Source organism: Trichosurus vulpecula, chromosome 4 (assembly GCF_011100635.1).
Source record: "Trichosurus vulpecula isolate mTriVul1 chromosome 4, mTriVul1.pri, whole genome shotgun sequence".
NCBI classification, from domain to species: Eukaryota; Metazoa; Chordata; class Mammalia; order Diprotodontia; family Phalangeridae; genus Trichosurus; species Trichosurus vulpecula.
The window spans coordinates 200,640,425-200,655,977 of NC_050576.1; the positions used below are offsets into that span (position 1 = coordinate 200,640,425).

At 48.3% G+C, this 15,553-nt stretch overlaps 1 protein-coding gene across 1 annotated transcript in view; it reads right to left on the bottom strand.

Annotated features, from left to right (window-relative positions):
* Positions 1 to 247: 247 nt before the first annotated feature.
* The window catches only part of KIF19 (kinesin family member 19), a 56,973-nt gene continuing 41,667 nt past the window's right edge, over positions 248 to 15,553 (bottom strand). Inside the window, exons 8-20 of the mRNA XM_036756804.1 lie at positions 12,612 to 12,758; positions 11,495 to 11,617; positions 9,280 to 9,445; positions 6,153 to 6,327; positions 5,747 to 5,945; positions 5,082 to 5,352; positions 4,663 to 4,784; positions 3,705 to 3,868; positions 3,270 to 3,381; positions 3,082 to 3,163; positions 2,164 to 2,561; positions 773 to 932; positions 248 to 477 (exon numbers count right to left, since the gene is read on the bottom strand). Of these exons, the coding sequence (XP_036612699.1) occupies positions 374 to 477; positions 773 to 932; positions 2,164 to 2,561; positions 3,082 to 3,163; positions 3,270 to 3,381; positions 3,705 to 3,868; positions 4,663 to 4,784; positions 5,082 to 5,352; positions 5,747 to 5,945; positions 6,153 to 6,327; positions 9,280 to 9,445; positions 11,495 to 11,617; positions 12,612 to 12,758 (2,223 nt within the window). The 3' untranslated portion in view covers positions 248 to 373. The remainder of the gene's footprint in view (positions 478 to 772; positions 933 to 2,163; positions 2,562 to 3,081; positions 3,164 to 3,269; positions 3,382 to 3,704; positions 3,869 to 4,662; positions 4,785 to 5,081; positions 5,353 to 5,746; positions 5,946 to 6,152; positions 6,328 to 9,279; positions 9,446 to 11,494; positions 11,618 to 12,611; positions 12,759 to 15,553) is intronic.

Below are 15,553 nucleotides of genomic sequence, written 5' to 3' on the forward strand. Positions count from 1 at the left end.
TGAAGACCTTTGGCAACACAGTTTTGTGCAGTGTCATAGAGGGAGTCCACAAGGGCTCTGGTCCTGGGGTTAGATTTCCCTCAGGCCATTCTGGGGATCCTTTCTTGAGATCATCTCCTTTCCCCAGGAAGTCCCCTGCCCCCCACCCCTGGCTGCACTGATGTCACTGAGGTGGAAGTGAAATTGCCTTCCTCATTCCAGCCCCTCCAGGACACAAACTCCACCAGGGCTTAGGGGTGCCAGGTATCTGGACATCTGCTCTCCTGCCCAGGTTGCCTCCCACTGCACTCCACTCCATCCCTGGTCTTTCCATCTTCCCATCTCTCTCCCCTTTCGTTCTTGGGCGCAGGTTGGTTCCAAGCTTCAGAGGTCTTCAGTTAGGTCGGAAACGTCCATCCTTGCCCTGGGGCTGATGTGGACCACAGGCAGCACGCCTGGAAGCAGCTGGCATGGTGAGGGGCAATGGGTCCCCAGGACCTGAAGTGAGGGAAAGGATGACTATAAATGGTTCAGCCAAGTCCGCATTTCCTTCTGACCTCCTTCCCCCAGCCAATGTTCCTGATCTCTGCAGAGACCCACCCTGGAGACAACAGGCAGCATTTTCAGGATCTCCACAGCCAGGTGGCTTATCAGAGTTGGACACCCAAACTTGTTAAGGGCATCCGATAGCACCCTCCTGATGGGCTGGCAAAGGCTCATCATTAAAGCTGCCTTGGCAAGGACCCTGCTGCTGACCCTTCACCCCATTCCCTTTTCCAAAGGGGACACTGACCTGTGGTCTGGCTTGGAGGAAGCCTGACTTTGGCGAGGGGCAGTGAGACCTTACTCAGGTGCCGGATACTGGCTACTGGGTTACCAGAGATGGGTAACCTGTAGTCTGAGGTGCTCTCCAGGGGGCGGGGGTGTAGGGGATGGTTCTTAGGACGGCATAGCTGAGTGGAGAGACAATGGAGATATGGGATTAGGCAGGAGAACAAAAATGCTTGGGAACCCCATTCTGGTTTTTAAATCTATTTTTTCAATTTTACAAAAAAAAATGTATTTTCTTTTCCTCCTAGCTCTCCCTACCTCACTTTTGGAAAAAAAAAAAAAGAAAGAAAAATAAAACGTGGTAACAAATATGCATAGCCAAACAGAACAAATTCCCATATTGGCCATGCCCCAAAATATGTTTCATTCTGAACCTTGAATCTGTCATTCCTCTGCCAGGAGATGGGTAGCATGGGAACCCCTATTTTCAAGCTGAGGGTTACTCTACCAATGGAGGGCTCTGCTTGGTATCTAAGGGGGGATGGGGGGAAATGAGGCACAAGACATTGTCCAAATGCGGAGGAAGAAGAAAGTCAAAGTTCTGAGGTGTCTGTCAATCTGCCTTGTTCTGAGTTGGCCAACTTTAAAGACATTCCCATGAGGCAGAGTTCCCTGGGAGAGTGTTTTCCAAAGATAGATGCCTTTCTGTCTGATCTCACTGTAGTCATGGAATGAGGACGAGGCAGGATGGTGTAAACTGTATCTGAAAGGGCCATAGAATGAGCTGGGAGAATTCTATACCCAGGGCCAGGCCCCTTGAGGCCTCCCTGTACTACTGCAGTGACTTCATAATACAAGGTCCTGTGGGGTAAAAGACCTTAGGATGCCACCCCACAGTGGCGGGAATGGGGAGACGGAGACCTTGAGGTGCTAGGGAAAAGAAAAGGGAGGACCTGGCTCAGCAGAAGCCTAATGGTAGTCATGCAGGGGAGAGGTCAGGGGTAGCTTTCTATTTTACCTATTTATTCTTGCTAACTAGGTACTAAGCTCAGTTCTTTCTACCTAACGAACGAGTACAGTCAGTGCCCTGTAAATGTGGCCGCCCTGCGTGAAAGCTCAGATCGCCCTGCCCTAGTAACAATTCTGTTCAGACTACTCCTCACAGAGTTCAGGATACTTTCCCCAAGAGACCACAAAAGCTCCCACCCCATCCCAGGAATCTGAACATCTGTCCTTGGTTGGTGTGGAATCTACCTCAAAAGAACCCTAGTATCTATCACGTTCAGGTTGGGCCTCCTAAAGAGGGCTGTGCAGCATGTGGCTGGGGAGCTGGAGAGGAGGAAGCTGGGCTGTCTGCAGTTTTCTCTGGGCAGATCAGCAGTAGTCTGCCTGCCAGCGCCCCTCTGGTCTTACCCCCTGTCCTGTGACCTCAAAGGACCTGGACCTCCGCTTCCTCTTCTTTGCTTCTAGAGATTCTTCCCGTTTTTTACCCAGGCTCTTCTTCTGGCCCCGGAGCCAGAGACCTGGAGCATCACCATGGCGCCTGGCCACCCGTGAAGGGGTCTCCCCAGTGCTGCTGGACAGGTTGTCTTCACTGACCGTGTGCTGCAGCATGGGGCTTGGTGGGCGCTTACAGGCAGGTGGGGCTGGTGGGGGGCCGTCATCTGCCTCACTCAGGGAGTGCAGGGACAGGCTGCTCGGCTCCATCATCGGGGCCAGCAGCTGGTGCTTCTCTGGGCCCAGCGCCCGTGACCTCCGCCTGGCTGCTTTCACTACAATGCTCTTGGTGCTGGACAGGATTTCCTTCCTCTCTGTAGTGGGGGGTTTGGGGGAGGAGGTAGAACCGAAAAAACCAAACCTCAGGCCCATATTTAACTAACTCAGATGAACAGGGGACCAAGAGTCAGGAGTCATGTATTTTAAATTCCTGTTTCTATCCCAAACTGCTCAAAATCAAATCCTAGGAAAACCCTTTCATCTTAATGTTCCCCTTTGTGGAATGTGGACAATCATCTCCACTCTCCCACCCATGACTTTCTCCAGAGTGTTATGGTCTCCTCATAATGTTTTGCAAGGCATGAAATAAAATATATAGAGTTACAAAGGAAACTGATTATATTGAAACATAGTTGTTAAAATATTAAGAAATATTTTAAAAAAATTAACAGTTTCCCTATCCACAAATTACTTGGGGGTCCATGGACCCTAGGTTAAGAATCTTTTCTCTGATGCGACTAGAGATAGGTTAAGAGCTGTGAACTTGGTGGGAGAAAGGGCCCCAAAGAATCCATGGCAACCTTGGTGATTGGCGTTGGTGGGGTTTTAAGTCACCTTTGTGGGACACAGGGATCTCTGGGAAGTTCTCACTGCTGTCGGGGGATGAGTTGATGTGACTGCTGTCCTGGGGTGGGTCCTATAGGGTGAGCAGGTGGGAAAGAAGGAATCAGGAGAACAGTTAAAGGGCCTCTGACTCTAAGGGCTCATTCTGATGCCAAGCTGCAAGGTGCTTTGGGACTCACCTCCTGGGAAACCATGCCATTGATCTGGATGGGTGGTGGTGTCAACACAGCTGAGCTCTTCATTTGCCAGGCTCGGGTCTGGGGACTGGCCTTAAACACCTTGTTAACCTCACTGTGATTAGGAGAAGTGAAGAAGCAAATATACATTATTCCTACCACATTCGGAAAGGAGTTGGGGCATCATAGCCACAGGTTCTCATCCCCTAGTGCCCCAAGGTCAAGGAATCATGGATTCCCGTCAGGGGAAAGTTAAGTATCCAACCATGGATAGAATCTAGGAAGGCTTACCTCCCCATCCCATGCTTTTTCTGTCCCTTAGTGGGGGCCAATCCAAGGCCTCCTTCAAGCCCTAATTCCTGGTGTCACCACCTAGCCTTGTCCACGCCCCATGGGCTTTGGGTACGGACTCTACAGGGCTGGGATTGCCAACGTCACCTCTCCAGGTCCCCCACACCGAGAGGTGGGAGGATGCTCTTCTGCCATTCCTTCCGCGGCACCAGCTGGGGCTCAGAGCCCAGAGTCTTCACACTTTCCTGATCTGAATCCAGGGCCAGGGTGTTCTCTCCAGGGCCTGGGGGAATTCTGGGCAATGAACTCTCCTGGGTGGTGAGGAGAGAGACACAGAGTGAAGAAAGATGTAGCAGGAGTTGACTAGAAGCTTTAAAAACATGCATGCCAGGTTTTCTTCTGAGTGGATTTGGCCTCTTCCAGGGGTAATGGGGCATATGCCCAGGGTCCTGTAATAATGATGATGACGATGATGATAATGATGAGACACACAGCATATACGTAGCACTTCAGAGTACATAAAGTGCACCACACATGTTATCTCCCTCAGTGAGGTACTTTGCAAACTGTTAAACATTACATATATATGTTGTTATTACTAATTCTGTTGCAGGATGTTAAGGGCATATTCTGCTGCTCTCCCCTCTTCCCCTGGGAAGACAGGAACAGGTCTCAATTTATGTTGTTCTGGGGTCGGGGAGTGGGGAGATCCCCGGAGTGATCTGAGATCCTGGACGCTCTGCCTGATGACCTGACCCCCTGGGCCTACTGGTCAGGCATCTGACCTTGCACCTGAGTTCTTCAAATTCTCAACAGAAGACAATTTAAAACAAGCCCCCCCCCCACCCTTAACCAGATTCCCCAGAGGAGGGGGAGAGGCTCAGGAACTCCTGGCCCTGGGTACTAATCCAAGGAGAGGGAAATGGGAAGCCTACTTGAAGGGATATTGGGGCCAGTCAGCTGGCTCTTCTCCGAGGAAAGCTGCTCCTCAAGGTGTCAGGCGGCCAGTCCCTTCAGAGCACCTGCTTGCATCTCTGTGGTTACCCAAATCATTTCTTCTCCTCCTCTTCACCCACACCCCCACCCTAGTGATACTCCCACACACCTGCAGGGCCCTGGAGGCTGCCCGGTCCATAATGGCCATTCGATCCAGATTCCCCTCCTCTAGCTCCCTCTGGTAGAGCTCATACAGCTGCTCCAGGTGGTGAGGGACAGACAGGTTGTAATCTGCCAGGGAGGAGTGCTCTTAGCACCTCAGGCTCCATCCTCCAAGCCTCGGTGCTCAGGGAGAAGCAGACAATAGGAGGAGGGATAGCCACCCCGGGAATACTGCTTCTGTTCCTGGTCCATGGATTCAGCCATCAGAATGGATGGAGGCTTGAGGGAGTGGAGTCAAGGACTAGAAGTTATGACATGGGCAGGGAGCCAGAGAACCAGGGGTCCAGGGAGCGCTTGTGGCTTCAGTGTTTGGAGCTGGGGGAATGGACTGTGTAAATAGCCTGTAAGATGGGTTAAGGATCATACCGGCAATAATCTGCCGCTGGCCTTGGATGATCTCATCGCAGAGGCTCCGGTGCTGCTCCAGGCGACGCATGGCCTCCCGGCGGTGGTAGAGGGCGCCGTCTCGGATCAGGGCATGGGACTGCATCTCAGTATTTTCCATCTCTAGTTCATGAACCCGGCACAGTAAGCTCAGGATTTCCCGCTGCTCCTGAGAACCAATGCGGCGCGGCAGCATCTCCTCTAGCCTTCGGCCCTGGGTTCTCAGATCCCGGCACCTCTGCTCCAGTTCCACCTAAGAGACCCAGGGCCAGGGGTGAGGGGAGAAGGGTGTAAAAGAGGGAAAGAACTCTGCTGAAGGGACCCATCCCCCCATATCAATCCTTAATAAGCAAACTCTTTGGACACCCATCCTGTGCTCCATTTTGGGGGAAACAAAGGCCACGCCTTAGAATTTGAGGGCTAGGAGTAGGGCTAGCCTCTCAAGGACCATTCTACCCCACTCTTCCAGGCCATACACCCTTTAGTCCAGTAACATCTAACCCCCTCCCAGAGACCGTCCTCTAGATTACCTCTGGGGACATTTCTGCCCATCTCACACAGTAAGGCCTGGAAATGGCCCCTGTTGGTTGTACCCCAGAGAAACTGCCCTCAGGCTTCCTCCCTCATATCCCCAAGCCTCTGACCACCTTCTGCTTTCGGAGTTTCTTCTGTTCCCCAACCAGGGTAGCAATGCTTTCTCGGGCTGAGGTCACCTCTGGAGGCTCCAGGATGTCGGGCTGGTCATCACCGGTGTCCGAATCCTTCTCACTGTCATCCTTGCTATACGATTCCTTCCGTTGTTCTTCCTGCCACTTGAGGGTGCGGCGAGATTTCTCCTGCTCCCAGCTGCCCCAGACCAGCCCCCCCAGGGAGATACAGGGTATGAGGGCATAGATAGATGGACATAAGACAACTGGCCCACAAGAAACATGGAGATTCACGCCAGAGGTCTGAGGGGTTGGATGGGGTGGGGGGCGGGGAGAGGTTTGACAATCGGGAGGATCAAAAGGTCTACGAGGAGTACCACAGACTAGAACAGGGGTGTGTGCTTACTCAGCGATAGTGAGCAGGTGGCGGGAAGTGTCGATCTGGATTTCCATGGAGTGGTTCTCCAATTCCAGCAGGAGCCTGCGGACATCCATCTGGTCCCGAAAGGCACTGAGGAGCTGCCCCCGCAGCTGTCCCATCTCCACCTGCTCAAACTGGGAGCTGTGAAGCTGGACTTCGGCTGCCCCAGAAACAAGGAGGGAGGAGCCTGAGTCAGCGGAGCCCAGGGAGAGCCCCGCCCTCTCACTCCCTGCACACCTGGAGTCTCCTCTTCTCTTCTCAAGCCACACCCTTTTCCAAGCCGCCTCTCTGTTCATAAGAAGCCTTTCTCCCTTAACCAACTCCCACCACTCCCACCCCTGCCCAGCCCTCCCGGCTCTCAGCTTCTCCAGATCCATAAGGACCTTTGGACAGCTCTAATGCATTAACAACTTTATGTGGTTTGTGGCTGGGGTAGTTTTCAAATGTAGCGTCTCCTTTCTCCTCCATCATCATGCCAGGCAGTGGCGCATAAAAGGAATTGGGTTGGGAGTCAGAGAATGTGGGTTCGAGTCCTGACCCTACCTACTACCTGCATGGTCTTGGCAAATTACCTCCCCTCCCTGGTTCCTAGTTTCCTCATCTATAAAAGGAGAGGGTTGGATCTTTCTGTGAGGTAGAAGTTACAGGTTCAAATCCCAATTCTATCATTTCCCTGTCCTAGCCCCAGACTCTAAGCTGTTTGTCCTAGACACCAGAGTTGCTAGCTATGGCTCAGAGGTGGACTTCAGGGGTCATATAATAATAATAAAAGCTAACCTTTATGTAGTCCTTACCATGGGCCAGGCACTGAGCTAAGTGCTTTACAATTGTTATCCCGCTTGATCCTCATAACAGCTCTGTGTGTGCATTGTGTGTGTGTGTGTGTGTGTGTGTGTGTGTGTGTGTGTGTACACCTTTATTATTTCCATCTTACAGATGAGAAAACTGAGACAAACAGATTAAGTGACTTGCCCGAGTCATACAGCCAGCAAGTGTCTGAGGCTGGATACGAACTCAGGTCTTCCTGATTCCAGGACCTGTACCAGAACAGGAATCCCCTTATCAATAGTACCAATTCGTGGTTATCCAGACTCCTCCTGAAGCCCTTCCAATAGCAGGGAACCCATTGATTCCACTTTGAGCCCCTTCCAAACAGAGGCAACCATGACGCATCAGGCAGAGAGCTGACTTCCAAGCTAGGAAGATCTGAGTTCAAGTTGAACCTTTGAGCCATACTGGCTATGAGATGCTGGGCATGTCACTAAACCTCTCAGGGCTGTAGGAGACTTGCTAAGACTATAAGTCAGAGAAGGTGTTGCCTGTATTGGTGGAGGGAGATCCCTCGTCTGGGAATTCCTTACATCACTGAACTCACAGGTCTAGTCTCCATCCCTCTTCTAATCACTGAGCTGAAATCTAAACTTTCTGTATTTTCTACCCCCATTTCTCCTTGTGGTTGCCTCTGGAACCAATGATAACAAATTTAATCCCTTTTCTATTGGGCAACCCTTCAATGGCTGAAGACAACAGTCATTTTCCTCGTAGGCCTTCTCTACTCCAGGCTAAATATCTGGGGTTCCTTTTTTTTGAGAGGTAGAAGGGAGTGGAAGCTTTTGTTATATCCTTAGCCCTTAGCACAGTCGCTGGCATTCTGACTGGCTGATTTCAAAGGGTCTTCATGGACCACAGTTTTCAGTGCCCTTCCCATTCTGGCTGCCCTTCTCTGGACACAATGTCCTCTGCTGGTATTCTCCAGATGTGGTCTAAGGCTGTGGGAGTGTCCCCACCTTGTCCTGAATTCGAGGCCTCTAGAGCCCAAGACCAGGCAGGGTTTGTGCTCATCCCTTGCAAAGCACTTTACACATATTGTCTGACTCGATAACACACTTTGCAAACTATAAAAACATTACCACGTAATTATTCCTAATACCAGTACAGGATGTCTAGCACTTGTTCTACTTTGACCCTTTCCAACTCCCAGGTTAGAAACTTGCCCCATTGGTACTTTCCCTGGGTAAGGCAGTGGGTAGCCTTTAACTCATATGAAGCGTGGAGTCTCCTTTGAAAAATGCTTACACCTTTTTTTTTCCCACAGGAACTGCTTCCTCCTGTACATGCACAGTTGCTTTTCTGAGCCCCAGGGTACATCCTAACATTAATCATATTAAATCTCGTTAGAGCTTGACTCACCTTGTAGCCTTGTGAACTCCTTTTGGATCCGGACTCCATCATCCCGCCCATTAACTGACCCTACCAGCTTTGCGGCATCAATTTGTGGCATGTTATCTTTGCCTTCGCCCAAGTGTGACCTCTCAAGATTGGAAGTCATTTAACTACTCAGGACCCGTAACATGAGGCGATCAGGCTAAATGATTTCTACCTTCCTTCTGTTCTGCCTCTGACAATCTATGATTCTTGAATACCTAAGCAGGGGCTATGGCTCGTACATTCTTGGCAAGTATATACCAGATGAGATCTGGGTTCAGATTCTGCTTTGAGCAGGTAGTGATCATCAAGTCACCTAACCTCTGAGTTTACTACTACTACCACTACTGCTGCTGCTGCTGCTGCTCCTCCTAGCTAACCTTTATTTAATGCTAAAGATTAGCAAAGTCTTTATGCAAATATCAAATATTTTATCCTCAAGACAATTCTGGGAGGTTGGTACTAGTAGCATTACCAATTTAAAGATAAGGAAAATGAGGCAGATTGAGCTGATTGACTCGCTCGGAGTCAATAAGGCAGGATTCCAATTAAGGTCTTCCTAACTCTAAACCCAGTGCTCTATCCACTGGGCCACCTGACTGTGTGGTTTCACTTTCTGCATCTGTAAAGTGGGAATGACAATCCCTGTGGTACCTAACCCACAGAGTAGTTGTGGGGACCAAATGAGATAATGATTCGATGTGTTTTGCACACCTTGAAGCTCTCTGAAAAGAACAGCTTTATTACTGTGGTCATTATCCGTGCCAAAGGAAAAGCTTAGCTAGAAAGTCTTTGGGGTGGAATGTGCCCTTCTGTCCAGGGGCTCCCCAAGAGCTTTCCTTAACCCAGACTACTGACTAAAGATAACTACAAGGACAGTACCACCCTCACGCCTCTAGGTACCCACCTTGGATCTGGCGAATGTCTCCCTGCTCACAGGGGCTTTGGCCCTGGCCCCGTCCAGCCTGCCCATCGATCTTGCACTTGAGACGCTGAATCTCGCTGCGCAGGTCAGAGATGATGCTGGTGTACTGGGCGATGTGGTAAGAGACATTCAGCAGGTTCTGTTTCACCTGGGAGGTGGTAGGAGAAGAAGTAAGAGCCAAGGGGTGAGAGGAGCAACTCAGAATCATCTTTGCCTCTTCCCTCTCCTTTGTTCTCCATAACCAATGGGTCGCCAAGCCCTGCTGATTCTTTCTACCGACTCAAATTTCACCTGGGCTGTAATGCGGCACTTGGGAGTCAGGAGACCCAGGTTCAAATCTTGGCTCTGATTTTTATTAGCTGAATGACCCTGAGTGAGTGAGTTCATGTCTCTGAGCCTCCACTTACTCATTTGTGAAATAATGACAGCAGGAGCCGCTAGCATTTACATAGCATTTTAAAGTTCCAAAGCACTTTACACAGGCTAGTTCTCTTTCTGGAATTCAACCTCCTTGAGGGCAGGGATTGTGCCTCATATACATCTAAATCCCCCCATACCACAATGTGAACTTCTACTCACTCCCACTTAGCCCACTGACATTGCAATCAGTTGCCATGTTTTCTACTTCCATGACATTTTTGGTATATATCTCCTCCTCTCCTGAGATGAACAAGTTTAGAGCCGTCTCCACTCCAAATGTTTGCATGAACCATTCGTGCCCAACCTATTGTAGACCCTTCTGAGCTCATATTGGTCTGATCAGCCACAGTCGGACACACTGTAACTTTACTCTAGCATAGTGATGTCAGTTTGGTCCTCTTCAAGAACAAAGGACAACAACCAACCAGTAGTAGCTTCCTATTTGAGGACTCCCTGACTTAAGCCTCTCTCCATGCTCCAGTCTATCCTCCACACATCTACCGAAATGATTTTTCCTAAACTGCAGGACTGATTATGTCATCTCCCCGATCAACAAACACCAGTGGCTCTTTATCTAGTACCAAATATAAACTCTGGCAATTAAGGCTCCTTACCATTTGATGCCAACCTATCTTCCAGCCTCATTATATATCTCCTTTCTAGTCTTCTCATACTTTACTCCCCTCCTCAGGCTTTGTGATAAGCCCTACCCATTATTCCACACCCTGCACACTCTTTATCCTGCTTCCATGCTTTTTTGCCCTCACTTACTCCATGGAATGCCCTCCTTCCTCACCTCTGCCTCTTGGAATCCCAGGTTTCTCTCAAGATTCAGCTCAAGTGTCAGCTTCTGTATGATGCCTTTCCTGGGCCCCAGGTGCTAATTCTCTCCTTCCTAAAACTACTTTCTCCTCATTTGGTATATATGGTATACATGCCACTCTTCCACTAGAAGGGATGATCCTTGAGGGCAGAGGCTGTTTCACTTTTGTCTGTGAATCCCCAGAGACAAGTGGAATGTCTGGCATGTAATAAACCCTTAACAGACACTTGTTGATTGATTGGCTCATAGTACATAACCAACCAATCAACAGTTATTTATTAAGCATCTGTGATACTGTGCTTGGCATTGGGTTGTGAACCTGAATGATTGTAAGAATGGTGCTGTCATGGTCAGAAAGGAAAAAGTTAGGAGAAGGGTTTGAGTTTAGAGGGAAAGATAATGAGTTCTATTTTGTATATGCTGAGTTTGAGATGCCCATAGGATATCCAGGTGGAGATGCAAGACTGAGAGCTGGAAATATAGATCTAGGAGTTATCTACATAGAGACGATATTTGAAGCCAATGTGAAGTAATGAGATCACCAAGGGAGGGAGCATAGAGAAGAGACATAAGCTCCATACACTAAATATTTGTAGTAGAGGGAATGAAACAAGGAAGGAAGGATGAGAGGAAGAGAAGGAAGGGGAAAGAGAAAGGGACAGTGGGAAGGGGGAGAAGATTCAGAAGGGGAAGAAGCCAAAAATAGGAAGTTTAGTGCTTTCAGTGGTGAATGGAAGCTCTGATCACTAACTTCTGAGAAGGATCCATGGAGTATGGATGAAAGAGTGGGGAAGAATAAGATCAGATCCAAGGACTGGGGATGGTGCTGAAGAGGCAAAGGCTGATACCAGGGGTATTCAGCAGGAAGAGGAGTGGCCAGGCAGGTCAATGGGTCAGGTAACACAGGCAAGGAACATGACCTTGGGAATGGTCAAGTGGCTATATTTCACTTACCCTGGTCTTGATATTCTTGGCCCGGCCAGCATAAGTGAGGGTGTTTCGGGACTCCTCAAATGCACTGCTTGCAGGGCTGATGTGGGCAATCATCACTGTCCTACTGTTGCCCCCAAGGGAATCCTACATAGGAGGTGAAGGAGAGGACCTCGTGAGCTGGTCAACCATCACATTGTATCGCATGTTGCCAGATGTGAGCAAGCACCTATATCTAGGTTTCTCCACTATGGCAGTCTCAACCGCTGCCATTCCCCATCTCCCCCGACCCCTACTACCATATATCCTGAAGTATTTTTCAAGCTTAATCCTCTACTGAGAGCCTTAAAATCAACTCCTTTGTGTCGGAAGTAGCTGCCAGCCCAGCTCTACTCTATGACCTTTGGACTTCCCTGGCCTCTACCTTCTTCCTCCACTTTCTTGCCCAAGTTCTTAAACGAGAATTTCTTTCTTTTTTTTTTACTGACTGACTATATGGTTAAGGAATGCCCTTTGTAGAAAGTAGAATGCTAATTTTAAAAAAAACCTACAACTCTTCCATCTTGAGCCTTTGATCCCTCATCTATAAAATGGGAAAGTTGGACCGGGGAATCTCTAACAGCCCTTTCAGCTTTGAATTCTATGATCTTGTGACTATCTTCCCTGGGACATAAGGCGTACCATTGTCCTTAGGAATTGGGACTGGGCTTCAGATTTCTTGGGCATAGGGACCTCCCAGATGAAGAAATCACCTCTAGGAATGTAGATCGGCACCTTCTTTGCAACTTTTACTATCAGTGAGTTGTCTAGAGCACCGAGGGGTCAAGTAATGGTCAACTAATTTGCCCCAGGGTCACACAGCCAGTCACGGTCAGACTTGAACTTGGTGGGACTTGAACCCAGTTCTCCCTGGCTCCGAGGCTCTCTCTCTGTACACTACACCATACTCCCCTCTGTTGTTCTCTTTGTGACTTCTAAAAGGTGCCTTTAGAATGCCCTGGGTGTTATGGATGAGTGAACCGCTAACAATGACAGCAGTGGGATTGAGAGTTTCCTTTGGCATAACACAGCATCTTCTGCAGACCGGCTCCTGACCCTCCAGCTCCCTGCCACTCGTGCCCCGTTTGGCTTTTGCTGGTACCTTGAGGAGCCGGGTGAGTTTGCTGTCTCTGTAGTTAATATACTTATTATTCCCCTTGTCGCTGAGAGCGTTGATACAGTTGCCTAGGGCCAGCAGGGACCGGTTGATGTGGGCACCCTCCTTCATGCGCTGTCCGCGGTTCTGAGTCTGAGGATCAAGGAGACAAGAGCTGGCTGGGGTGTGGTGGAGAGGCGGAGCCTCTAGGGAGCAGCCTACAGGCCTGCTGGGCAGGGAAGCATCTGATTTCTCCACTAATGCTCTAATGTCCAACCATGGACAAACCCTTTCAGTTCCCTGGACCTCAGTTTCCTTTCCTGGAATATGGGATGACAATATGCTACCAACCTGATAGAATTATCATGAAGCTATAATGAGGTAAATAGATAGAAAAGAACTTTAAAAATGTAAGTGGGGGACAGCTAGGTGGCTCAGTGAGTAGAGCACTGGCCCTGGAGTCAGGAGGACCTGAGTTCAAATCCAGCCCCAGACACTTGACATACTAGCTGTGCGACCTTGGGCAAGTCACTTAACCCCGGTTGCCCTGCCAAAAAGAAAAAAAAAAAAAAAAAAAAAAAGTGGGAGGTCTTAGAGGAAGCTATATTATGATGAGGGTTATAATATGTGATATGTACTGGGATTATAATGAGGAGAGCATTCTGGCTTCAGGACATCTGGGTTCAAATACTGGTTCCACCATTTTTGCTACTTGAGTAACGTTGGGCAAGACATGCATAAAACGGGTATGATATTATTTCCCTGTTTGCCACACAGGTTAAAGTGAGGATCCAATGAGACAATGTGTGTTAAGCATTTAAATCTTAAAGTGTTCTGTGGGCAGCTGGGTGGCGCCATAGTGATAGAGTGCCAGGCCTGAAGTCAGGAAGCCTTATCATCCTGAGTTCAAATCTGACCTCAGACACTTCCTAGCTGTGTGACCCTGGGCAAGTCACTTCACCCTGCTTGCCTCCATTTCCTCACCTATAAAATGAGCTGGAGAAGGAAATGACAAACCGCTCCAGTATCTCTGCCAAGAAAACCCCAAATGGCGTCAGGAGGAGTTGGACACAATTGAAATGACTGAACAATGACAACAAAGAGGTCTTTTCTGGCTTTAAATCTTATGATCCTTTGGCATTGCAGCGAAATGGCTGGTGAAAAGCCTCCCTGGCCTTTGCTAGGATGATGCCTGGATGTCATACAGCCTATGACTGGGCCTATACTCAAAACTTTTTCAGCTTGGTAAGACCAGTCAGAGCCCATGTGATATTCAAGAGCTCAAGGTCACCCCCACACCCAACGAGGCATCAGAGGAAGACTAGATGATGCCAGGAAGACCTGAGTTCAAATCTGACCTCAGACACTTCTTAGCTCAGTGACCCTGGGCAAGTCACCTCACCTCTTTCTCCCGATTCTTCATCTGTAAAATGGCGGTACTAACCACACCTATTGTCCAGGGCTGTTCAAATAAGATAATGGCTGTAAAGTACTTTGCAAACCTTAATGTGCTATAGAAATGCTGGCTGTCAGTATTATTGCTATTACCATCATGTTCTCTTTTCTTTTTTTTTTTTTGTTTTGTTTTTTGGCAGGACAATTGGGGCTAAGTGACTTGCCCAAGGTCACACAGCTAGTAAATGTGTCAAATGTCTGAGGCTGGATTTGAACTCAGGTCCTCCTGACTCCAGGGCTGGTGCTCTACTCACTGTGCCACCTAGCTGCCCCATGTTCTCTTTTCTAATGGGGTTTGTGTAGAAATGACCCTGGGACAAGCTGCCATCTGGCTATTACTCCTGAACATTCAGTAGTCTAAGGCTTATTGTCCAGATGCATAAAATAATTGCTTTTTGTAGTAGAATAAAAGAATGAGGATATAAGCTCATCTTCCATTGGCTGCCTGAAAAGCACCCCACATTCCAGTAGCAGACAGGACCACAGGCATGCTATATACCTCACCTTGATCCCCCATGATTTTGGTCTCCTTGTCCAGGTCTCTAGATGGTTTCCATGGAGCTTGAAGATTATTACGAGCATTTTGGATGGTGGCAAAATAGACAGAATTGATACAATGCTCTAAGTTTAAAAAAGGACCTTATATATATTATCTCAACAATTCCTACAACAATCCTGTGAAGTAGATACTGTTATTATCCCCATTTTTGCAGATGAGGAAACTGAGGCAAACAGGGTTAAGTGACTTGCCCAGGGTCGCACAGCTAGTAAATGTCTGAGGCAGTATATGAATTCAGATAATCCTACTCCAAGTTCATCACTCTATTCACTGTGCCACCCACCAGCCTCTAAAACGTTCTGAAGGTTTTGTGAATTGGTGTTACGTCTAGGCAATTTTAGGCAGCAATTCATCCTCTGATAATGGTCTAGTTCCAGCACAGTGTATTGGTTGAGTTTTCTGGGATATTTGGAGGTCTATATTGGTAGTACTGGGATCTGTCATCTGTTAGTCCACAAAAGACAGTAGTGAGCTTCTGATAACTTTAGCCACCAGGTAAGTATTCAGCGGATACTACGTGTTTATGGCTAAACAGTCTCCACTGCTCCCCTGCATGATTGACATTTATAACTAAGTCCAGGCTCCTTAAGGATGACCTTTCAGTAGTTTCTGGTGGCAACGACCTGGTCCTGAATTGCTATCATAATCTCCTCTGTTTCCATAAACAAACCTGTAGGACAGCCATTTGTTCAGTGCTTTTCTGTTGACATATTGTTGGCTGAGTTCATACAGATGTCCATCATTAAGATTATTAAAGACCAGTTATTATTAATCATCATCATAATATATGCCCCAAAGTTCCAGCGCATAAAGTACAACTTATTATTATCATTGAATAAACTCCCTGAAAACATAGCAACATTTATACCATCTTTGCCAATTAATGCAAAGCCTTTGTCTCAGTACCACAGTCAAGACTTATCCATGATCTGCA